The following is a 25,661-nucleotide window of genomic DNA, read 5'->3' as shown; positions in this document are numbered from 1 at the left end:
AAGATGTTTTATGAGACATGTGAGATGATTGTGAGATAAATGTGACCAGATTTCAAGAGTACTGTTTTGAAGTGTGATTACCTTTTTATTGCTGCTTTCCCAAACAGATTTAAAGTCTAGATAGCATTCAAGTTGTGCTGCCAGGATATTTAAATATTTGAATTTTAAGCCAAAACTATTGGAATGAATTAAGTTATTGTATATATTTGCATTACTTCTTGTTTATAACAATCTGACAACTGAATAGTGAAAAACACAAGGGGACTTTATAAAAACAGGATCTTAAATAATAGTGTTTCAGTTGCCCTCACCAGGGCCTAGGTCATAGGTCAGACTAAAAGGCCAGCACAGTTTGAACACTCAGAGATTGCATATGAAGCACAGATGAGACTTGGGAATATGAGGGGGTCACTGCCCCTGTCCATCAAATAATGCAAATGTTTTCGATGACAAACTAAATTGCGAATTCATTTGGCCCTAAAAAAGTTCTCAAACATATTTGAGAGTAAATAACCATATAAAATAATCACTATAAGCTTCAGCATGCTTTGAATATCTGTTTTCAGGGGTTCAGATTTTACATGTGCATGTACTGCACCTGTCCCCTACAAACTCACATTAATGTAGATCATTCAGAGCTGTTCATCTTTATTTGTACCATACCCCAAGGTAAACTGCCATCCACGATAAAGAACACCTTGAAATCAGGAGGTATCAGGATTGCTGCATATATGGGGTAACCGAGGCCTGTGGACACCTGCATAGCCAGTAATCTAGTATACATTTACTATTACTAGATTTTAGACTGTACTGCCAATACAGTACCGAAAAACTGAAATCCTCCAGGCAAAACCAGAGACCTCTCCCCTTTTTAATGAACCACCACTTAAAAATTAGATGAGATGTTGCAAAAAGGTAAGGTAAAAGACTCTTTTATATTGTTTATAATAGATACCGGTGTGGATTATTTGTAAACAATCTTTCTACAATTACAATGTATTTCTACAAATCCTCTTGCATAACTAGAAGGCTGTACATTATGTACACCTCTGCTTGCTGAAGATTAGTTGAGAATTTCATTGAGCACCTTTGTGGGAGGAAACATAAGCTCATACTTAACTAAGTGTTGAGCTATGGGGGAAACATAAGCACATACTAACACTAAGTGTTGAGCTATGGGGGAAACATAAGCACATACTTAACTAAGTGTTGAGCTATGGGGGAAACATAAGCACATACTTAACTAAGTGTTGAGCTATAGGGGAAACATAAGCACATACTAACACTAAGTGTTGAGCTATGGGGGCTCTCTGGGCCCATTCTGCTTTTATCTTTGAGTCAGCAAATGGAGAGATTTTAAAACTTGAACAAAAGGTCTAGCAACTAAAATATATTTCTGCTACGCAATACAATATCCATGTTTTCTGAAATGTACAGTCCTGACATATTAAAATTCTGTCTCAACCTAACTTCTTACCCATGATTACAAGTGGCTGAGGAGCATCATGGCACCACAGTTTTAGGAGAGGGCTCTCTATATTATATATATGTGTATTATATATATATATATATTATATATATGTGTATGTGTATATATACACTCAACAGTGAAGAGAGGGAGCCGTTATAAAAGACTGGTGGCGTACAGGACTGCAAAGGTCAAAGACTTGACGGCATACAAACTTAAGTAACCTACATACATTCAAGTCAATCCAATTATTTTTTCACTACAACTGTGCAAGCACCTGTATTTGTTTAGTATGCACACATTTTATGAATATTGTTATCTATTACTATTTATCAAAATAGACTTTAAAATGTTTTCACTAGTAGGCTTTCCATCGCTTGTGGATTGTATCATCCTGCGTTGCTGTGGCAACAGGGGTAAACAAAAGGTTGCTGGTAAATTACCTTGCCTTCACCCTCGGTAGGATCATGATTAAGAAGAAGGGGAAAAAGGGAAAGAAGGGGAAAGGGTAAGTGTTTCCGAAGTGAACTGTCACCACGTCATATATATAGAGTACATTGCCATCTACATCTATTCAACTGTGGTTTCTGGATGGTAACAAGTTATACATAGGCAGCTACTCTAACTGACGTTAGCTACTATGCTAACGCTAGGCCTATACCTGATCATATTTCAGATAGCTATTGATACTTTACTAGCGACCTCTGTTTGTATAGCATACATTGACATTTGTTTCTTTTCAACCTTGTCCTTGCAGTAAAGGGAAAAAAGAGGGAAAGCAGGAATCAAAAGGGGAAAGAGAGTCTGAAATCGAGAGGGCGAAAGCAAATGCTGCTCTTTGGGAAACCCGGCTGGGTATCACCGAGAGCTCACGCTTGGAATACCGTGAGGCCGCCCGAAGACTTGCCCATGCAAATGAACAGCTCACAAACCAACAGTACCGAGCCGAAAAAGAGACGGTCGATATCATTGCATTCTTGAAGAAAAAAGAATCAGAAAAAGAAGCCAAGGTAACGTTTTGTCATTTCAGACCGAGAATAGACTATCGACAGTCATATAGTCACCTTTTCAAACAACATTCTGAAAATTACACAAAATACAAGTAGCTTTCGCCGGATATGTAACTTGCCATAAATAGGCACATGTTACGGCCTCTAACAAGGTCCATAAATCTGGTAACTTTACGCTAAGCATGGATCTATGTTTAAATCACCCATCCAAGTCTCGCTTTGTTCCTTTTCTTTACACCGGGATTTCATTGGGTGAAGCTTGGTTTAAATACTCCTCAATCATGTTATACTCATGACTTTGGCTATATCATCATCATTTTGATGTGCCTACATTTTTGCCCACTTCAGGAAGAGGGGCTGGAGCTGCCATGCTCTTAACCTTCCCTGGCTTCTGCTGGAGTCTCGGTTGTTGTTCTCTCCCTGCTCTCAGGAGCCAATCAATCAATCAATCAATTTGTTTATTTGATCAAGAGGGACAGTGTACATTCATGAACATTAAAATGTAAATGCACCCAATTATAGCCAAAAGGCTAATTTCCATTGGCAGTCCCCCTGCCAGAGTGAAAAAGGCTATACAACCTTAAAAATAGAAAAGGCATTAACGTATTGCCAGAATCAGTGATTGGTTGACTGGTCCTCACTTTGGGATAAAAACCCATCCACCTGTCCTTGTCCCATTCCATACGGTTGTGCATACATGCAACACACAGCAATGTTTGGAAATGATGGAATTTCACGATGAAAACATGTGGTGAACCCAAACCTCATTTAGAGTGATGGCAGCTATAGCGAGCTCAGCCTCACGCTTATAAACTATACGTACAGAATCAGAATCAGAAATGGATTTTCATGCCATGTTTTCACATGCAAGTAATTTGTCTTCTTTTTCTTTTCTTTCTCCACAAAAGAAACATAAATATAAACAATAGAAAGCTGAATACAAATGCACATAGATTATGGTAAATATATACGTACATATCATTTAAAAAAGAGAATCTAGGGTAAAATTGACTAAATGTAAAGATTGCATCAATATGACACGTTCAAAAGCTGTCCGTGGGAGTGAAAGAGGAGTTAGTGGGCATTGACTGAAGTCCTTCTGGCATGAAGTTTTGGCTCTGATGGACCACAGCCACTTACCAGAGGGGAGTTTTTAAAAGTTTCTAACCAGGGTGGGAGGGGTCAGCCATAATCTTCCCAGTTCGCTTCAGGGTCTTGGAGTCGGGCAGGTTCAGCCCTGTGACCCAATGACCCTCTCAACAGACAGAATGACATGCTGCAGTTTGCTCTTGTCTTTGGCAATGGAAGAAGCGTCCAAGATAGTGATGGAGCAGATTAGGATGGACCCAATGATGGCAGTATAGAGGTGCAGATTAGGATGGACCCAATGATGGCAGTATAGAGGTGCAGATTAGGATGGACTCAATGATGGCAGTATAGAGGTGCAGATTAGGATGGACCCAATGATGGCAGTATAGAGGTGCAGATTAGGATGGACCCAATGATGGCAGTATAGAGGTGCAGATTAGGATGGACTCAATGATGGCAGTATAGAGGTGCAGATTAGGATGGACTCAATGATGGCAGTATAGAGGTGCATCATCATGGCCTTTGGCAGGTGGAGTTTAGGAAGTACATCCTCCGCTGAGCCTTCTTTATTTGGGAGCTGATTTTCAGATCCCATTTCAGGGAGATGGAATGCCCAGGAAGTGGAAAGACTCCACAAGGCTCACTGGGGAAACAGACAGGGCGATGGGGGCAGTTTTTAGAGCGTCAAGATCCAAGTTGTTTTGGCAGCACCAGGTCACCAGATGGTCAATCTCCCGCCTGTAGGCAGACTCATCCCCACCAGACATGACCCACTGAGGGTAGTGTCATCTGCACATCTCAGGAGTTTGACAGACTGATGACTGAAGGTGCAGCTGTTTGTGTACAGGGAGAAGAGTAGAGGGGAGAGAACACAGCCTTGCTAGGGTTAGGGTGCTAATGGTAAGGGGGTAATCCATCACTAGGAGTTGGACAAGGTGTCTGGGAATCTCAGCACTGTGGCTCCTATTCACTAGTTAACTAACCAGTAAACATGGATGAGTAGTAGAGTGACATATCTCCTAAGAGATTATCACGGATGTAGAAAGTATTTTCCCTGTAACTATTGTTATATTAAAAGTTGATGTTTATTTGCTGAACGAGATGAGATATTTGTGGACGATAGTAGCATATGGGAAGACGCTGATGAGTTAATAGAGATAACGAAGTAAGCTTTGTATAAACCGCTACAACACCCAACATTACGTTTCCTTAATAGGTAAGCTTGTGGTTACTCAAATTATGCATAACATTTATCAGAAGCCCTGTAAATACGTCATAGAACAGTAGAGACCATCTTAGATTTGGCCTCATATTAATACATAATTGACAATTTATTGGAAATGTTTTTTAAAGGAGATAAAAGAAAATATGTGATATGTCTGGGTTATGATTATTTTATTTCTAAAGAATAAAAATGTGCGTGCTGTCAGTACTGCTGCATCTTTGGAAAGCCATGTTACCAAAACAATTCCTTCTTGATAACTCCTTCACAGTTAGATTCCTTCTTGATAACTCCTTGGCAGTGAGATGGAAATCGCATGGTTCTGTTTAAGTGGTGCCGACAAAGGACCACCCTGCACCTAAGAAAAAAGTACACCTACAAAAGTTTAAATTCCAAAGTCCAAAATCCTGAACCTGGTAGCCCTTGAAATAACCTTTCTGGAAATGGGTTTGTTTCATCAGTACGCCTGGTCATACCTGTTCAGTGAGCAGGCAAAATATATATGGAAGCATATTTGTAAGAAAACAAAACCATTTGCCAGATACTTGAGTGAATGCTGTGCAAAAGGACAGTTAAATAGAGGGTTCAAAAACAAAACAAATCTTTTCAGATTTCACGCATTGTGACTGTGACTATGGACACAATCCTCTTGCAAAGTTTAAACAAGAAACTAAATAGGTAATTTATCTGTTCAAAATTTGAAGCCTGTTCAAAATTTGAAACATGAAAACTGTTTGAGATGATAAATCCCAAACTTTGCCCCAATCGAATGACCCAGCTGCTAAAACGTTCAATTCAAATTACATAAAAAATCTCAATGTATTCACAAGAATACTGTGATATATTACTGTGACATAATGTTCTCTTAAAAGTCTATAAACGTGCTGCAGCTCACCAGCTCCACTGCTTTAGAGGGCCAATATGTAATAAACCTACTGTACCAAATCATAAATGGCCGTGATATGACAGCATTCTCTTTTTAAAATGTCCGTTCAGGAGCGGAAAGTCTGTTTGTGTTTTGGCCTGTGTGATTCCGCCCACTGCCCATTTCTCCAGTACCATTTCAAAACCCTGGGTTGCCAGATAAGACATGCGTACACAGTGTGAGACCGCCATGGAAGTAAGCATACATACTTCGAAGTAACTATTATTGTAATTTTGCTAGCTAACCTGAACTGTCTTGCTGAAATTGGCTGACGTTAATTTCTTATGAACTGACATGTAAATCAAATGTGTGTGTCTGATGATCTCTGTCGATTCAAAGTGGTCATCTTTTCGCTAGCAGTGATGCTTAAGGGCTGTAGCGATGTGCAGTGGAAACTTTTCATTCGACTTAAGAATGAATACCCTTACCAACTCCGAGCCTGGCGTGGCACCGATGGAAGTTCTGCTATTTTCGAAACCGCTGATAAAAAAACGTTAATAAGTCCTCGAGTATATTTGAATTTGCTATAGGGCCTAGTCTACTTTAAATAGCCAAATGGGGTTTGAATAACCTTTGTAAAGCACTACAATACGTAGTATTGACTGCACCTATGTATTAACTGCTAGCTAAGGAAACTTTTACATAGTACAGTGTGTAGTTTTCAGTGGCATGTAGTGGTGAGGTTGCTGAATTGCAACCAGCTGAATACTCGTCACTTTACAAGCGTGTGCGAGTACCTATGGTGGTCGTCAAATGCCAAAAAAAAACTCAGGGTGCCTATTACCTTCATATTAACATGAGTTCATATTCACACATATTAACATGAGTTCATATTGCCAACTGTTAAGATGGTTCCCTAAGCAAAGAGATAGCTAGGATTGTTCCCTAAGCATCCTCTTAAATACACCCGTTACTTTATCATGACTGAGTGTGACATTTGTCATTCCATGTTCGTATGTGAAAGATTGAGAGAAAGAGACATTCACGCTTTAGTTACTGTGCGCATTACTAACTACCAGGTGAAATATATCTATAGGCCACAGCCAAGTACCAAGCAGGGCTGCAGAATTTCTTTACACAATCATTGTATAAACCACGGTTAATAGTCAGGAAATTGCGGTACTCTTATTGCCTGGTTGGCGAAGACAACAAGAGTGTATTTCTTCTCTCATAACAGCCACAGGTCCACAGAGCGTTGGTACCTTCTCGTGGAGAGAGAAGAGGCTGAACGCTCCATGTATGGAAGCTCATTTAGCCCAAATTAAAATGGAGGTGAACAAGCACGTCTCTTATTTGAGACACTGTTGCAACAACTGATACACACTTTCCTTTACTACACCCGAACTAGGGGGCTGAGAAACGTCTTGTCCCAGTGGAAAACAGCCAGACTGGGGGAACAGTGAGGTGGGGAAGGTCTCTTCTAGCGTGGAGAATCCCCAGGCAAACTGGGCAGGTGTCGTCATGGCCGTCCTTCTCGTGGAGAGAAAGCATCCAGCCCTGAGGACAAGGTTGAAAGCCTGCTTTGGTTGCGGTTGATGCAGGCAGCAAGCTCGCTCTAGAACGCAGGTAAACATTAGCTCGTTGGAGAAACACCAGACTTCGAACCTATTGCAAATAACTCTCAAAACAGTGTCATGGCCGAAAGACAATGCACCAATGGAGGATGTTGTGGAACAAATCCTGTATGGAACAGTCTAACTGCTTCGAGAGAAATTGTTAACTTGCTACACTTAAAACCAGCTAGTGAGTTAGACAGGTGGTGCAGGGTTGACCTGAGGGGTAGACTGTGGTGTCCTGGCATACGTCACCACATGTCATCTGCCCAGGTGTGATTAGAGGTGTCTTCAGCCGCGTGGGCATGTCGCCCATACTCCTGAGTGAATCAACTGAAAGGGAACTTCTCCACACGGATTTAGTCGTTTGCCCGTTCACGTGTTCAGACGTGAAATGGCCTAGATGATGGGTTGTCCACCACCCGCTTTGCCAGCCGCTTGCTGTGTGCGCCTAAACCTTGTTTTCTGTAGTTATTGGTCCCCTTGAGAAAACGATCCCCATTGATCGGCCTTAGCAGGGAATCGGCAGCAAACTGAACAGCAACCTTTGCCACCTTCCTCCACCCAGGTGTGCTGCGTTTTCCATGACACTAGGAACCCCTCTTTCATTTAGTAGCCTCATACGTTTCCTTTGACATTATTTTCGAACTATTGAACTTCAATTCGATAATTTAAGTGAAACTTTTAATAAAATACTGACTGGCCAATCAACTCGCCCAACATACTTTTCTCCCCAGGGCCCTCCGGCCATTGCTTATTTACCATAGCTTCTTGTTATTCTTTTGCATTTACATTTAGTCATTTAGCAGACGCATTTATCCAAAGCGACTTACAAGGATGTATACACATTTTACATTTTACACTGATGGCACACTGCACATCAGGAGCAATTGGGGGTTCAGTGTCTTGCTCAAGGACGCTTCAACAGGGAATCAAACTAGCAACCTTCTGATTACTAACCGACTTCTCTACCACTGTACCACTGTCTTTTGATGTTGTAGCCCTGACCTTACTTACCTTTGTGTATGTCAGTGTGTGAGTCCAAGCAATAAAGCGGTCCAGTGGTGCTATCAGTTCTTTCAACACAGAGCGAGGGAGGGAACACTAGTAGAATTAGAACATTAGAACTGTTAAAGCTATGATTCAGGGGTATCAATAGACGTGACAAGTTCAAGCTCTGGGGCGCATCATCACAAATAAGGTACAAACTCACTGACAAAGATTTTTTTTATCAGAAATAGGATACAAGCCAACCCAGAGCAGTTTCAGACACTGTACTGAATGATCAAGGACATGTCTTGCAACACAACACAGAACATACACATTTAGCAAAAAAGGATACAAATTTGTAAGAAGGCTTCAACATGTCAGAAAATTTGTTCTAAACCACCTTTTTCCAGAATTTTGATGAGGCAGTTCCAAAAACTGTTGTTGTTGTTGTTAGTTGGGTCAATGTTGATTATTTTCTAAATGGGGTAGCTGTTGCTATCTTTAAATGGCGAGGTGCGCAGCCAGAAAAGAGAGGGCTGTTTAAAATGAGGAGCAACATCAGGCATATTGCCCCCCCAGGAGCTCCTCGTGAAGATGGGTGGGGACTGGAGGTACGTGAAAAAGGATGAGACCAGGGTCAGCGTGCCGTGGGAGTGAAATATGGGCTTTGTTGATTGTTTTGGTACATCAAGCATTTAGGAATGATCCCCTTTGCCACCTACTCATGTCGGCCTTAGTTATAAGCATATTCACTCTTTCCTGTGCACATGATTGTCGTTTGTTATCATTTGTCTCCCTACCAGATTTCAGAGCTTGAAGAAGAACTAGAGCATCAAAAAACAAAGGCATTGGAGGACAAAGAGCAAATTGTAAGTGAGAAAAAATGACCACTTGGCTTGTTTTTCAGAATGTAAAAGAAATGTATCCTGACATTAGAGGAGAACGGGACTAGAGCAGAAGTGCTTAGTCTGTGGATATGCAGAGAAAATTCACACCCGGCCCGGCCCGGCACAATGTCTACTAAATCAGTCATGCTGCTCTCCAGGGTGTGTATCTTGTGTTCTTACAGGGAAAAAAACCCTGTATAATCATACTGCACTTCCAAAAAGGGGTTTGGAGTGGAGCCGCTCTGGGCTTCCCTTTCTGTAATTACCCTGATGTAGTGTTCATACACGGAGAAGTAACAAAACAAGTATAAAAAAATTATAAATGAACCCCAGCATTTTCTGTCTTGTAAGCCTTTAACTGTGGTGTTGGGGAAAAAAACTGCAGCTTGTAATTAAAACCCACAGGTTTGGAAGACATACCAGTGATCCGTCCCTCACGTGTTTGGTTGTTCTTTCAAACTCAACAAAAGCTGTAATCCTATACCTGAATGTGAAAACCTTTTTCATGAATTTGCCAGGTCCTGACAATCCATGTGTTTCAATGGTTTGAACATTTATGCAAAACATGCCAGTTGAAGTGTAAGTTCTGTGAAAAGCTGCTTTACATCTTGTATTCGACTCTTGTTCTATTAAAGTGGTTTCCAATAAGTCTCAGAATAGAAATAAACTGGGGTCAGAGTTAGAGTTAGAGTTAGAAAATGGATTGGCAGCATTGCTGAGCCCATGTAGCATTATTCTGGGAAAGAAGTTGTGGTCAGCTTTTGAAATGTAATGTGAAAGCCAGGTTCACATTGGCAAACATGCACACACACAAACACAGCTTCAGCCTGCCCAGGGTGGCCATGTTATTTAAGATGAAGGAAATAATACACGTATAGCAACATCATACATGAATGGGAGCTGACCGTTGTATTTGCACAAAGCCATTCTCATAGTTATGAAAAAATTATAGAGATCAAATAACAGATAAAAACACAGCTGCACGAAGCCATGAAGGGGCCAGACACACACATTAGGAAGAAAGACTAAGATTTTCCATTTTCCCTTAAGTAGCAAATGTAGGGGGAAAGAATGATAATTTATTGAAAGAATAAATCAGATATGGCCTCACTTCCTTTAAAGACCAGTCTGATATGACCTCACTTCCTGTAGTGTGTAGAAAGAACAGTCTGATATGGCCTCACTTCCTGTAGTGTGTAGAAAGAACAGTCTGATATGACCTCACTTCCTTTAGTGTATAGAAAGAACAGTCAGATATGACCTCACTTCCTTTAAAGAACAGTCTGATATGGCCTCACTTCCTTTAAAGAACAGTCTGATATGACCTCACTTCCTTTAGTGTGTAGAAAGAACCATAGATATATATAAAGACTAGATGTCTCGTCCGCGTTGCCGGCCAACGGAGTCGAACGTCCGCACATGGCGGCCATCTTGCCCCGGTCAGTTCGCTCACCCATAACATTGTGTTGGTATTGGTATGTACTTTTTAAATAACCATAACTTGCTCAATTTTCAACCGATTTTTAAACGGGTTGGTTTGTTATAAACGTCAGAGATGTAGTTATGACATTGCATACTTATGAATAATTATGTTATTTTCTTAAAAATATCCAAAAAGCATCCCGAATTATAACCACGTTAATAACGTTTGTAAGAAACCAAACCATTTGTAAATCCGTTGAAAATTGAGCAAGTTATGGTTATTTAAAAAGTACATACCAATACCAACACAATGTTATGGGTGAGCGAACTGACCGGGGCAAGATGGCCGCCATGTGCGGACGTTCGACTCCGTTGGACGAGACATCTAGTCTTTATGTATATCTATGGAAAGAACAGTCTGATACGGCCTCACTTCCTTTAAAGAACAGTCTGATTTGGCCTCACTTCCTTTAGTGTGTAGAAAGTAATGAACAAACATATACACCACTGTTCAAGGGATTGGATTCATCAAAAAAAAGGTGCAAAATAAATATTGTCAAAACATCATCAACGTTAGAAATGTTTTTCTGGTGAAATCTGCCCTTGAAAAATTGCTTTTGTTTAAGAATCCTCCATTTGCAGAAATTGCAAACTTTGCAGCATTACAGCTTGACTGTTTCTTCCTTCGATAGAGCTTGCCCTTTGACTATAAATAACATGGACGACGTGGCTCCATGCACCTCTGTTCTATAGAAATGTCAAATTGTGAGGCAGAGTCCGCGCAGTAGAGACGAGGGGTGAAGTCAGGTACGCCTTCTAATTCAGTAGGCCTGCCTCCTTTTCCCAATACCAAGCTCCAGAGCATTGCAGGCTGTCTTCACTGAACTTGCGGTAATGGCATGTCAAAATGTGAGCATCCGGATATACATTTGCCTGTGCCTTTTACAGTCATTGGGTACAGTAATCTAGCCTATGTTACAGTGGTAGAAATGATCAGACAAGGCGCATCTGATGTCTGCTGCCAACAGACGCTGCCAGGTGGGCTTACCTAAACGGCTGAAAACAACAATGACAAACAGAAAATCTCTGTCTTTGCTGCCACTGACATAACATCAGGTCATAAGTAACAAAAGTCATTCCAGTGCTTCCGTTCATACCTGTTGTTTAGGGCTCGAACTGGAATACAAAACTATGTGAGAGCGCTTGAGTACCCTGTGCAATCCCCTAAACCGTCGCCGGCGTAGCAAGCTGGCGTTAGCTGAGGTAATGCTGGTTGTCTCAGGTTCGATACCATTGGTGGTAGCTGTAGAAGTTCTTCAGATTGTGTAATTGTGTAGCTAGTGTTATGCTCTCCTGCCATTGGGCCTTCTCTCGGGACATTTGGCCAGCAGGAAAACATTCGAATGGAAACCATACGTTTGAAAGTAGATAAATTCAGGTTTCCGAGGATGATTTGTCATGTTTATTTAAGAAACATTTGCAGAATTATCTGCGTGAATTTTGAACAGCTTAGAGTGGACATTGTGCACTCCAGAGGCTTCTTAAGTTGGTCTCTTTGGTGATCTCTTATGGGATCCCGATTAAACTATGGTCTTGTTGGATATATTTTTTGTTGTGCTAGGTTGCTGAATACACCCAAATGGTCAATGATATGGAAGAGAAATTCAAGAAGAGACTCAATGAGTTTCGTATGATCCAGGGAGAGCTGAAGACGATTAAGGAATTTCGCAAGCAGAAAGCCAACATGGAACAGGACCTTAACAATGTATGTAGGACAATAGTAATAATCCTTTTTGAAAGTATGCTTGTCAAGGGTGTTGAACATATATTTCTTTTCTTTCATTCAGATTAAAGAAAACATGCACGTTGAAAATAAGGAGCACAAAGAGATGCTAGCAAGAATGGAGCACAAGTTTTTCATCGAAAAGGTATGTTGAAATCAATCACTGACAGTGGTGTCCCTGGGACTGTATAGATCGTAAATCATAAGATGATTACGTTTATTTTGAGTAGAAATTCAATCTTTTGTTCAGGCATTCTAGACTGGGTGTCCAGTATGTTGACAACAGACACATTGCTAATAAATGTAGGGCATGTAACTCTGTAGGGTATCGGAAAAGTTGTTGAAGTTGGCAGTATGTGTCCTGTGGAATGAACTTGAATGAAGGAAAAGATGCAGAAGAAAACAAAAGAATATCAGAAGACTGACAGAAATGAAAGAGAGAATGCTGAATGTACTCTTTTGTCAGGTCCGCCTAGAGAAGGAAGCAGAGCAGAGGATTGCGCAGCTGGCTGAGCGTGCCCACAATGAAGCTGTCGTGTGAGTATGTCCCGTTCACTTTCCTTAGAAACCTTCATAGTGCATATATAAACATGCCTATTCCGGTCATTTTGAGACCAAATTCAAGTGTCTACGACCTTCAGAAGCTGAGATACAGATGCGCTGGACACGCCCTAAAAGGGCGTGGCAAAATCTCGATGTTCGCTCGGGTTACAGTAGATGACAGCACCCTAGTTTTGTTCCTCATGGTCAAATTAGCCAGAAACCGTTGAGAAAAGTCATGCCGCTCATACTTCATAGTTTTGATGTCTTCAGTATTAATCTACAATGTAGAAAATAATAAAAATAAAGAAAAAACATTGAATGAGAAGGTGTGTCCAAACTGGTGCTGTATTAAAGAAGGTCTTGTCTTCCTGCCACATTGACCACCGCCATTGGGAAACGCAAGCTACTGACAGAAATGCATGACGAGATCCAGCCATCACCTCTCATTCTTAGGCAGATTTCCGCTGCAGAAGAACCTGTCTTTTCCACCTTAGCCTGGTCAGCCACCAGCAAGCCTGCAGTAGATATGGATGTCCTTCATATGGATGATCCCCGCTCTGAGAAGACACACCAATGAATTTAAACTATAACAAAGATCTTTTCTGATTGAGAAGCCACACCAATGAATTTAAACTATAACAAAGATCTTTTCTGATTGAAGTGCCAATAACATCATGTTCCATTCTTTCTCTTACAAATTTGAGCAGGCAACTAGACGACGCATCTTGTTCAGTGTTCAAGGAGAATATGCGTCTCAACGAGGCTCTCACCTATCACATGAATGAGGTGGAACAACTGAGAGGGAGAAGTGAGGCCATGGAAGAGGAAAATTCATCACTCGCCCTGCATAAGGTACACATCACACTGTTACTGTTATAATCACATTCATCACTCGCCCTGCATAAGATACACATCACACTGTTATAATCACATTCATCACTCGCCCTGCATAAGGTACACATCACACTGTTACTGTTATAATCACATTCATCACTCGCCCTGCATAAGATACACACACATCACACTGTTATAATCACATTCATCACTCGCCCTGCATAAGATACACATCACACTGTTATAATCACATTCATCACTCGCCCTGCATAAGATACACACACATCACACTGTTATAATCACATTCATCACTCGCCCTGCATAAGATACACACACATCACACTGTTATAATCACATTCATCACTCGCCCTGCATAAGATACACATCACACTGTTATAATCACATTCATCACTCGCCCTGCATAAGGTACACACACATCACACTGTTATAATCACATTCATCACTCGCCCTGCATAAGGTACATATCACACTGTTACTGTTATAATCACATTCATCACTCGCCCTGCATAAGATACACACACATCACACTGTTACTGTTATAATCACATTCATCACTCGCCCTGCATAAGATACACACACATCACACTGTTATAATCACATTCATCACTCGCCCTGCATAAGGTACACATCACACTGTTATAATCACATTCATCACTCGCCCTGCATAAGATACACATCACACTGTTATAATCACATTCATCACTCGCCCTGCATAAGGTACACATCACACTGTTACTGTTATAATAAATTCTCTTTGACCTGTATAACATTGAAATCAATACAACAGCACATTATTTGATGTTTTAACTCATGAATTATTATTGTTTTTTCAAAACAAACACTTAATTCAATTTCACTTCTTGCAACACATTTCAAAAAAAGTTGGGACAGTAAAGCATTTACCACTTTATAATGTTGCCATTGCTTTTCACAACACTGAAGATGTATAGGGACTGAAGACACCAAGTGATGAAGCGTTTCAGGTGTAACTTTGTCCCATTCTTCCTGCAAACAAGTCTTGAGGTGTGCAGCGGTACGGGGTCTTCGTTGGCACATTTTGCATTTCAAAATGCACCAAACATTCTCTATTGGGGACAAGTCAGGACTGCAGGCAGGCCAGTCCAGCACACACACCCCCTTCTTCCACAGCCATGCATTTGAAATGTGTGCAGAATGTGCTTTTGCATTGGCTGGTTGAAATATGCATGGGCGTCCCTGGAAAGGATGTCGTCTTGAAGGCAGCATATGTTGCTACAAAATCTCTATGTACTTTTTTGCATTAATGGTGCCATCACAGAAGTGTAAGTTACCTTTGCCAAGGGCACTGACAACCCCAAACCATGACAGACCCTGGCTTTTGGACTTGTTGCCGGTAACAGTCTGGATGCTCCTTTTCTTCTTTGGTCCCGAGCACACGGCGTCTATTTCTACCAAAAAAGACCTGAAATACTGATTCGTCTGACCACAATACACGTTTCCACTGTGTGATGGTCCATCCCAGATGCCTCCAAGCCCAGAGAAGTCGACGAACTTCTGGACACGGTTAACATAAGGCTTCCTTTTGGCACAGTGAAGTTTTAACTGCCATTTGTGGATGTAACTACGTATTGTGACAAAGGTTTGCCAAAGTAATCCTGAGCCCATGTGGTTTTATCGCTTACAGATGAATGACGGTTCTTGATGCAGGACAGTCTGAGGATCGCAGATCACAGTTATTCAGTTTAGGATTGCGCCCTTTCCCTTTACGCACTGAAATTCCTCCAGATTCGTTGAATCTTTTAATTATGTTATGCACCGTGGAGCACCAAAGGCACCAAATCCCTTCCTATCTTTCTTTGAGAAACATTGTTTTTAAACATTTCAATAACTTGCTCATGCATTTGCTGGCAAACTGGCGATCCTTGGCTCATCTTTGCTCCTAAGGGACTAAGCCTTTCCTGGATGCTGCTTTTGTACCGAATCATGATTACAACGACCTGCTGACATCACTAGTTTCAAATTACATAATTATTTAATTATTCTACCTCATTACTACCCCTAAATTGCCCCCGTCCCAACTTTCTGTGGAATGTGTTGCAGGCCTGAATGAATGGCAGGAATCGATGTCTATTTACAAATCAAATGAAGTTGACCAGACAAAACATGAAATATCTTGTGTTCATATGAAATACAAGTCAAGGTAAATGTATAAATCACTGCTTTCTTTTTTTATTTTGCATTTTCCATACCGTCCCAACTTTTTAAGAAAGTAAGTAAGTAATAAGAAATGTCTTTAATAATAAAAGGTAATTTTTTTCAGAACAGTAAATACACATGTTTTTTTAAACAGCAGGTACAGAATTTCTATTGCAAGATACATCACGGCACCAAACTTTTGACTTCTGCAGATTTAGTGTAACTACCTTTTCTAACAGCTGTGCAACACTGGTTTTGAGCCTGTTCAGTTAGACACTTGACATTTAGAGGCTGCGACGGAGTGTCGTCACTACGGATGAGTATGTGCTCTGATTGTCATACCCACGAGCCTGGCTCTTTGGCATTGCGTTCACGGTGCAGGGTTGGTACCCAATAGTCCTGGGTTCAAGGCCACATGTCAGAAGTGGAATGGCTTGCTGTGAGGCAGGCGTATTTGAGGCGTATGACGGACCCCCAGGTTGGTTGTGAGGAACCCCAGAGATGGGTGAAGCGCTAGTGTGTGGGGAACCCTGGGATGGGAGAGGTACGGTTGGAGAATGTGTGAGGACGCCTGTGTGCGTGGAGTGCACCCATGGATGAGTATGTGCTCTGACTGCCATTTGGTTTGGTATCCCTTAGTCCTGGGTTCAAGGCCAGGTAGGGTGACTTCTCTCTCCCTTTGCTACAGAGTCAGTCTCTGGTACTGTTTTGCAGATGTTAAAAGCATCCATGAAGGTTGGCACCCTTTTTCTCATTTAGATTTGTGCAAATGATGTCAATCTGTTCAAATCCAAGTACAAATAGCCTTTACCAGGACTTGGGTGGCATACTGTGTATGAGGGTGAGAGATGAAGAGGTGATATTTATGTTGACATTGTGTTGGACAGATGGATTGGCCAGGATGTCCAAATGTTCAGTCTTAGAGAGGTTAAGTTGAAGGTAGTGTTTCCTTATCCATTGGGATATATGGCAAACAAATATTTAGAAGTAGGGTGTATTTGTATTTGTAGGGGCGACAGTGGTACAGGAGGTAGAGAAGTCGTTTAGTAATCAGAAGGTTGCTAGTTCGATTCCCTGTCGAAGCGTCCTTGAGCAAGACACTGAACCCCTAATTGCTCCTGATGTGCAGTGTGCCATAAATGTAAAAAATGTGTATACCTTGTAAGTCGCTTTGGATAAAAGCGTCTGCTAAATGTAAATGTAAATTTGTCCCTTGAGTGCCCATTGTAGGAGCCGTCAACAGTGGACAGCGGTCTGTGTTCGTGCAGCTTGATACACAGCAGGGGCTACTTGGGATACTTCCCTTAACCATCCCTTAATCATTGACATGTTGACAGTAACCCCTCTGGTCCAGATGGGGTAGCCTTCATTTCTGCCGTCTTGAACCACCTTGAACTCAACGCTCCTGACCGGGATCACCCCACAAGTTTGGCCGTCTCAGAGATGCCCTGACCTGGCCATAACTGTTTGGCTCTTGTAAAAGTCTGTCAGGTCTTTACTTCTGCCCATCTCACCTGCATCCAGCACCTCAATCTGAGAAAAGACTTTTCTCTTCGGCTTGATCTGTAAATTATCATAACATGGTATATCAATATAGCATGATTCCAGGTATTTGACAACATCTTGAAGCATCTTATTCTGTTCTGTCCTCAGAATAGTCACTGTTTCTTTTCCAGTGGCTCACTACAGAATGCTTTTTTAATCATTTTTATCTACCAAAGAAAACTTCACGGAAAGTAATGCTTTGTGCTTTCAATTTCTGACTCAAATCTTCTAGGATACAAGTGAGTTGATGATGAAGCAGAACATTTGTAAGATGGCCGTCCAGAAGAAGGAGATTTTGGAACTGAGGCGTAAGGTAGACATGTTGGAGCGGGCACTTAACATCATGTCAGTGCAGTTTGAGCGTGAGAAGAGAGAGACCCAGGAGCAAGCTCTCGACAGCACACAGGCCAACTGTGCAGAGCTGGGGAAGCTGCAGAAGCTGTTGGTACTGCGTGAACGTGAAATCGCTCGAGTCAAGCGTCTCGCCGGCACAATCCTGGAGCAGCGCACTGAGCTGGAAGTCTTCTTCCATGGGGCCCTGGAGCAGGTGAAACAAGAGATTCTGTCCAACCGCTTGCAATACAGGTAAACGTCCAGCTCCTTAGCCAGTGAAACATTTTGTCTTCTTGTTTTCTCTTAGTACATATACCGTAATTTCCGGACTATTGAGCGCACCTGAATATAAGCCTCACCCACTGAATTTTTCAAAAATAATTATTTTTAACATAAATAAGCCGCACATGTCTATAAGCCGCAGGTGCCTACCGGTACATTGAAATAAATGAACTTTACACAGGCTAAAATGAATATCAAAAGTAATACAATAGTGATGCATATTATTAGTTTTGCCAGTTACGATAAGTGCACTGTTGCTTTAAGAGAGCACAGTTGCAAGAGTCAATCAGAAGCTAGAACGTTAGATTGAAGACAGAGAGATAGAAGAAAGACGCTAGTTTGAAACCAGTGAGCTAAAGAACTTGAAAAGACTGGATTTGTATTGTAGTAAACTTTTATTTTCTAAAGTGTTTTGAGTTGTGTTCTGTCTACGCCGGTAAACTGTGGTTATTTTGACATTAGCTAAGTTATTGAGAGATACTGAGAAATCGCGTGGAGCTAAGCATCCATGCGGCTGCATCCATGCTAGCATCCTAGCTCCACAAAGCCACCGTAAACACAAAGCAACCGTATACAGTCACAGGTATCATAATCCATAAATTAGCCGCGTCATTGTTTAAGCCGCGAGGTTCAGAGCATGGGAAAAAAGTAGCGGCTTATAGTCCGAAAATTACGGTACAGTCATTGACAAAAATATTGGCACCCCTGCACTTCTGTCAGATAATGCACAACTTCACCCAGAAAATTGTTGCAATTACAAATGCTTTGGTTTTCACATGTTTATTTATTTTGTTTGCATTGGAACAACACAAAAGCAGACAAGAAAAGCCAAATCTGATATGATACAAGTGGTGCATTATCTGGCAGAAGTGCAAGGGTGCCAATATTTGAGTCCTTGACTGTACATAAGTAGATACAGGAGGACACACTTCAATGTGTTCCTCTCCAGACAGGAAGCACTGGAGGCGTACCACCGGAGGATGAGTGACGCGCGAGCAGGAGGACAGGAGTACCCCCGCATCCGCACCTTTCACAGGAAGGCCGACAGCACCAATAGTGTCTTCACTGACCTGGCGGAGGCAGAGAAATGGTGAGTGGAAGCAGACTGAGAAGGGGATTTGAAACTCATTTGTGGGTCGATGTGAGTTGAAACCCACTTATTACCGATCTGGAAAGGGCTCCTGTTTTTACTCTGTTTGTATCTGTAGATTTGGACATGAGCGTCTGCTAAATACCTTAACTACAAGTATGACTATATAACTAATAAGCAATGGACTTTTTTTGCACGCCAATGTGCCGGTTGATCTTGAATTTGACATATATTAGGATTGGAGAATATTTTTAGGAAGCTACATTCTGTAGCCTACCTGTGAAGGTTTCTGACTATCTATGTCATTGTTTTGTGTTGTCAATTGATTTAATACATAAAGAAAGCTTATCCTGTACACTCTCATGTTGATAAGAGTATTAACACATGAAACAATTTTCAAATCATCAAATCAAATCATTTTATGAATTGTGAATTGATAGCCCTTCTCCACAATCTACACATATTGTATTTATTGAATGCAAAGAATGGGTAATAAATTCACATTTTTGTCATTTGAATGCTTCAAATTGGTTTAAAACCACAACATATGCAACACTTACATTACTTTAGGTTTCAATTTGAAAGGTTTTGAGAATATGTTTTCAAATAGAAAATAGAATTTGATATGAATACACATATAAAATGTGCCTAATTAATAATCATGTAAATTCCCTTTAATTCAACATTGCACAGAAGCCTGTTTTTGTTTTAATATGTTGTAGGACAAACATGTCGAGCACCCAAGTGGACCTGTCTGAGCTGACCTGGGAACAGAAGGAGAAGGTGCTCCGACTGATGTTTGCCAAAATGAATGGCCTGAAATGCAGGTAATTAAAATCTTTTTAAAATCAAAAATGAAAAAAAAGGCCCCAACTGAGAGAATCCTCACAAAATTTTCAATTTGCAACCAATTTCCATTTCCTGAATATTTGACAGTACATATACATACATACATTGGTTTTGACTATTAACGGTAGTTTATACATTGGTTTTGCAAAATGTCTGCAGCCATGCGGTTAATACTCCAGTGCGGTCTATACACAGGAATGCTTTTCTTTCCGCCTGGTAGTTAGTAACGCGCGCATTAACTCTGCCAGATAAAGGTCTCTCTCTCTCCCTCTCTCACATATGAAAAACAACATCAGATTTAATTCAATTTCTCAAAATAAGCTCACCAATAAAAGGCAGTCTTGGGTTCGAAGTGATCACAACCACTTGCGGGTGATGTTAAATTAAACAATCTGGAGAGAAATACTGGGACATCAACGGAGCAAAGGCTTACTCGGATATCAATGACAATGAATTAAATCACATTGATTTAATGGTTGCAATTCCCACCCAGAAGATGATCGTTCATGGTAGTAGGTAGCCACAAAATCAATGAACTATTAGATGTAAACGTTTAGCATCCATTCCTACACCACACCATAACACTAAATAAATGCTCAAGAAATGGTCTTCACTGTGAGTGGGATTGGGGTATTTGTGTATATGCGTGCGGGGAGGGGGTGTACTGTAGGTGTAGCATTTTTGCTTTAAAGGCCCATCCCTACTTCATACAATGTTTTAAAGGCTAGTAGCGTTCGCACCACACCTACATGGCATGACGTAACGTTTATAAAACCTGATACTCCGTTAATACACTGGTGCAGTCAATACACAAGTTTCGTTTTACATATAATACTGTAATGCGGTTTATATGCGGTGCGGTTAATAGTCGGGAAAATACAGTACGCCTGGAAAGAGAGCAAGAAACCTCAATGTCCAGTAATAATAAAAGGGGTTCATATTTTTATTATATAAATAAAATTGAGTTGAATTAATAATAATGTACATCATTGTCTGGACATTTCCCAACACATCACATGGCCTACAAGTGGTACTTTGCTTAATGGGTTGCTTTGTCTTATAACCCAGAAAATATGCCAGTTTTCCATGGAGGAAAAATAAAATAGTGAAAAATATTTCTCAAGGTCATACTATATGACCAAACAGAAATACAGATACAAAGAAAAATACAGTCCTTTTACCGCTAACCCTCTTAACACCTTCTCAATGAATCAGTTCATTATCAGTTTATTTTAGGAAATCATTGAAATAGTATTTCAATATATATAAATATGGCGGTTGTTATTTTTTTGCTTGTTTTGGATTCATTTTCACATCGTATCATAACAGAAAAACCTGAACCTGCACTTCCATTGTTTTGAATCTTTCTGAAGTACATGTAATGTATGTTTGTTTTGAATCTTTCTGAAGTACATGTTTGTTGTGAATCTTTCTGAAGTACATGTAATGTATGTTTGTTTTGAATCTTTCTGAAGTACATGTTTGTTGTGAATCTTTCTGAAGTACATGTAATGTATGTTTGTTTTGAATCTTTCTGAAGTACATGTAATGTATGTTTGTTTTGAATCTTTCTGAAGTACATGTAATATATGTTTGTTTTGAATCTTTCTGAAGTACATGTAATGTATGTTTGTTTTGAATCTTTCTGAAGTACATGTAATGTATGTTTGTTTTGAATCTTTCTGAAGTACATGTAATATATGTTTGTTTTGAATCTTTCTGAAGTACATGTAATGTATGTTTGTTTTGAATCTTTCTGAAGTACATGTAATGTATGTTTGAATCTTTCTGAAGTACATGTAATGTATGTTTGTTTTGAATCTTTCTGAAGTACATGTAATGTATGTTTGTTTTGAATCTTTCTGAAGTACATGTAATGTATGTTTGTTTTGAATCTTTCTGAAGTACATGTAATGTATGTTTGTTTTGAATCTTTCTGAAGTACATGTAATGTATGTTTGTTTTGAATCTTTCTGAAGTACATGTAATGTATGTTTGTTTTGAATCTTTCTGAAGTACATGTAATGTATGTTTGTTTTGAATCTTTCTGAAGTACATGTAATGTATGTTTGTTTTGAATCTTTCTGAAGTACATGTAATGTATGTTTGTTTTGAATCTTTCTGAAGTACATGTAATGTATGTTTGTTTTGAATCTTTCTGAAGTACATGTAATGTATGTTTGTTTTGAATCTTTCTGAAGTACATGTAATGTATGTTTGTTTTGAATCTTTCTGAAGTACATGTAATGTATGTTTGTTGTGAATCTTTCTGAAGTACATGTAATTTATGTTTGTTTTGAATCTTTCTGAAGTACATGTAATGTATGTTTGTTGTGAATCTTTCTGAAGTACATGTAATGTATGTTTGTTTTGAATCTTTCTGAAGTACATGTAATGTATGTTTGTTTTGAATCTTTCTGAAGTACATGTAATATATGTTTGTTTTGAATCTTTCTGAAGTACATGTAATGTATGTTTGGTGTGAATCTTTCTGAAGTACATGTAATGTATGTTTCCACTGATTTTGTACTTGAACTTGTACTCTTGCTGCGTAACAGGAAACCAACCCAGACGCTGAACGCTTCAGGTGAACAGGGCCGAGGCACCATCGCTCCAAGGTAAGAGCTCTTAAACCTGATGAGTCACCCTGTGCCAAATCACCCCAAATCTGGAAACATTCCTGGATCATCAAATGATGTTGTATAGTACGACACAAATATTGACAGCCTGCAAAATCAGAACTGTGAAATGTACGAGAGCCTCACTCTCATGACCCCATACATTCATGGCTCCTGCGCTGTCGTCCCAAAGCAGCCAAATGGAGTTTTGGTCAAAAACTAGCAAGCTAGCTACCTAAAAGGCACGTAAAACCTTGCAAAATACCAACATTACAGCTGACACTGATAAAAGCTTGCTAACTGGTGTCTTTTGGTGAAATAGTTGGGAAGTCATGATGTGAAAACCTTTCTTACCAGAACTACATCGTGAATAGCTTGGCAGGCTAGTGGAAATGGCAGGTGTGTTTTTTATCATATACCAGAAAGATTAATTTGAAGATGTTACCAAAACTTATAACTAAGAACTATAAAAACAGACCTCAAAAAGGTAAGTTCTTACAAACTGTTGCTTTAAGTGTGGTCTACAGATCTATACCCTCTTCTATGGCGGTTGCTTTAAGAGTGGTCTACAGAGCTAAACCCTCTTCTATGGCGGTTGCTTTAAGTGTGGTCTACAGAGCTAAACCCTCTTCTATGGCGGTTGCTTTAAGTGTGGTCTACAGAGCTAAACCCTCTTCTATGGCGGTTGCTTTAAGTGTGGTCTACAGAGCTAAACCCTCTTCTATGGCGGTTGCTTTAAGTGTGGTCTACAGAGCTAAACCCTCTTCTATGGCGGTTGCTTTAAGTGTGGTCTACAGAGCTAAACCCTCTTCTATGGCGGTTGCTTTAAGTGTGGTCTACAGAGCTAAACCCTCTTCTAAGGCTGCGCCACGCTAATTTGCATGCCCGTTACAAGTCAATCTGACCCAAGCCAAGCTGACATGAAATTGAAATGCTAATTTGACCCAGCCAATTTAAGCCACCATAGACCTCACTGTTTCCCTACCAGGATCCAATGCAGTTTCACATTCTACAACCACATCTTTTCAGAACACAATTTACATAGACGACATCAAAACTGCAGATGTTGTGCATCAGGAATGGAGTGGTGTTAGTGAGAAAAGGCATGTCAAGATTCCGCTGTGGTTCCTCTGTGGTTCCGCTGAGGTTTAACATACAAATAAATGTGGTGTAGTGTAGAAGAAGACTTTCTTTGTATTGGTTACAAATTCCATATTATTGAAATTCCATATTAATGAAATTCCATATTAATGAAAAGTCAATTTAAAATCCATTTAAAAGTCAATTATTGTAGAAACACAAAGCCTGAAGAATTTAAAAGAGAATGTAATGATTATACCATGACCACGAATAATAATCATAATAATAGTCGTTATATAAAAATGACATACGCCTTAATAAAGATACAACCAAAACATCAGGCCTCATGTTAGTGGGCACAGCCGTTGACACATAACCAGTGACGGCTCCTGAAGAAATTCTCAGGGGGGGCAATTATTTTGATAATGATTAAGGCGACCCATTCAGTAGGTACATTAAGTTAGCTGATTAACTCATACAGCAATACCTTTTTGTCCACTATTGGCAGCACACAACAGTAATATGTCCCCTCTTGCTACATAGCTAGAGTAGCAAGTTACAGGTGGAAAGCTATGGAAAAAAGTTGCAGCCTTCATAAGCAAACATGATGTGGCTCCACATTAAATTATCCCACTTTTTCATTATCCACGTGTCTCAAATGTTGTATGATGTAACATAGCTTAACAGGACACATGATATGTCCAGTAACATCATAAAGAAGGGGAAACATAAGTCAAAACCAACAATATTTATTGACTGATCTTGAAAGTATTGGCTTACAAAAGCAAAATAAGTCAAATGGTTAAACTATGTATAAAATATGTTCTGTGCAAAGTTAAGCACAAATGGAATTGTATGAAAGAAATGTAAGGAGAAAATGTAAATTGCAGAAAATGTTTAACTATTTATTCAATTATTGTAATTCAGGATGTTAGTCAGATATCTACTTAATTAAAGTGAGTATTGCTTTCAGTTTTGTGTGATTTATTGTGGCGTGGCTGTCTGAATTCTCAGGAACTTCCAGAAGATTTATGGCAAACAAAACATGGTGGCAACAGAAGCAGCCCTCTGTAGAGAATGATGTTATTCTCTGTAGGTGTGTTGAGTCCTTGCTTTCATGAAAATCATATGTTCATTTGCAGAACTGCAGAGAAGCTTCTCCATCACACCTTCATCACCCAGGCCCCAGTACCAAACCGGACTTTTGACCTGCCAGATCTGCACCACACCTCTTGACTTGCAGACAGGACAGGATGGATTCATCACTGGAGAACCTCAAGCCCAAATTCATCACACACATCATGATTATCTGAACAGTTCACTGGTTATCCTGCTCCTTGACTTTGCAATTGCTTCCATGGATGTTTTGGAAAAAAATAACATACCAACACCTTTATATCACATTGATCAAAATAAAAAAAAATGCCACCATAAAATACTGTACAGGTTTTCCCTTAACTGGAAGCACCATATGTGTCTGTTTGTAAATCCTTTTTTTTCTTGGTCGACTTCACAAAAGTGAATTGTACTATTGGCTCATTTGTCACCTGCAATGAATCACCGTACGTGATCAGTCATGGCAAATGCTGGCATACAGCGCCCTCCACAATTATTGGCACCCCTAGTGAATATGAGCAAAACAGGCTATAAAAAAATGTCTTTGCTGTTTATCCTCTTGGTCTTTGAGCTGTTAAGACTCAGAGCTGTTATCTTGGCAAAGGGAGGCTGCACAAAACATTACATTAAGGGGTGCCAATAATTGTGGCACACATGTTTTGGGGAAAAATATTTATTTAATGTCAACAGTTTTTTTGTCTTTCAATAGTTTTACTTCAATGAAAAGGTAAGATTATTGTCAATATTTTGAGTGAAAGACCAAGAGGATAAACAGCAAAGACATATTTTTTATAGCCTGTTTTGCTCATATTCACTAGGGGTGCCA

At 40.0% G+C, this 25,661-nt stretch overlaps 1 protein-coding gene across 1 annotated transcript; it reads left to right on the top strand.

The window, feature by feature from the left end:
* Positions 1–1,855: 1,855 nt before the first annotated feature.
* Positions 1,856–25,279, top strand: si:ch211-163l21.10 (basal body-orientation factor 1). The gene is made up of 12 exons (XM_012837152.3): positions 1,856–1,976; positions 2,226–2,478; positions 9,061–9,126; positions 12,188–12,331; positions 12,414–12,494; positions 12,816–12,886; positions 13,600–13,744; positions 17,700–18,052; positions 19,032–19,172; positions 19,895–19,999; positions 22,580–22,639; positions 24,862–25,279. Exons 1-12 carry the CDS (start codon positions 1,936–1,938, stop codon positions 24,953–24,955), a joined length of 1,554 nt encoding a protein of 517 aa, XP_012692606.2. The 5' UTR covers positions 1,856–1,935; the 3' UTR covers positions 24,956–25,279.
* Positions 25,280–25,661: the final 382 nt, after the last annotated feature.

The sequence above is a fragment of the Clupea harengus genome, chromosome 8 (genome assembly GCF_900700415.2).
Source record: "Clupea harengus chromosome 8, Ch_v2.0.2, whole genome shotgun sequence".
Lineage (NCBI taxonomy): Eukaryota > Metazoa > Chordata > Actinopteri > Clupeiformes > Clupeidae > Clupea > Clupea harengus.
Note: the sequence above shows the minus strand (reverse complement) of the source record. Positions and strands in the feature narration are given on the sequence as shown.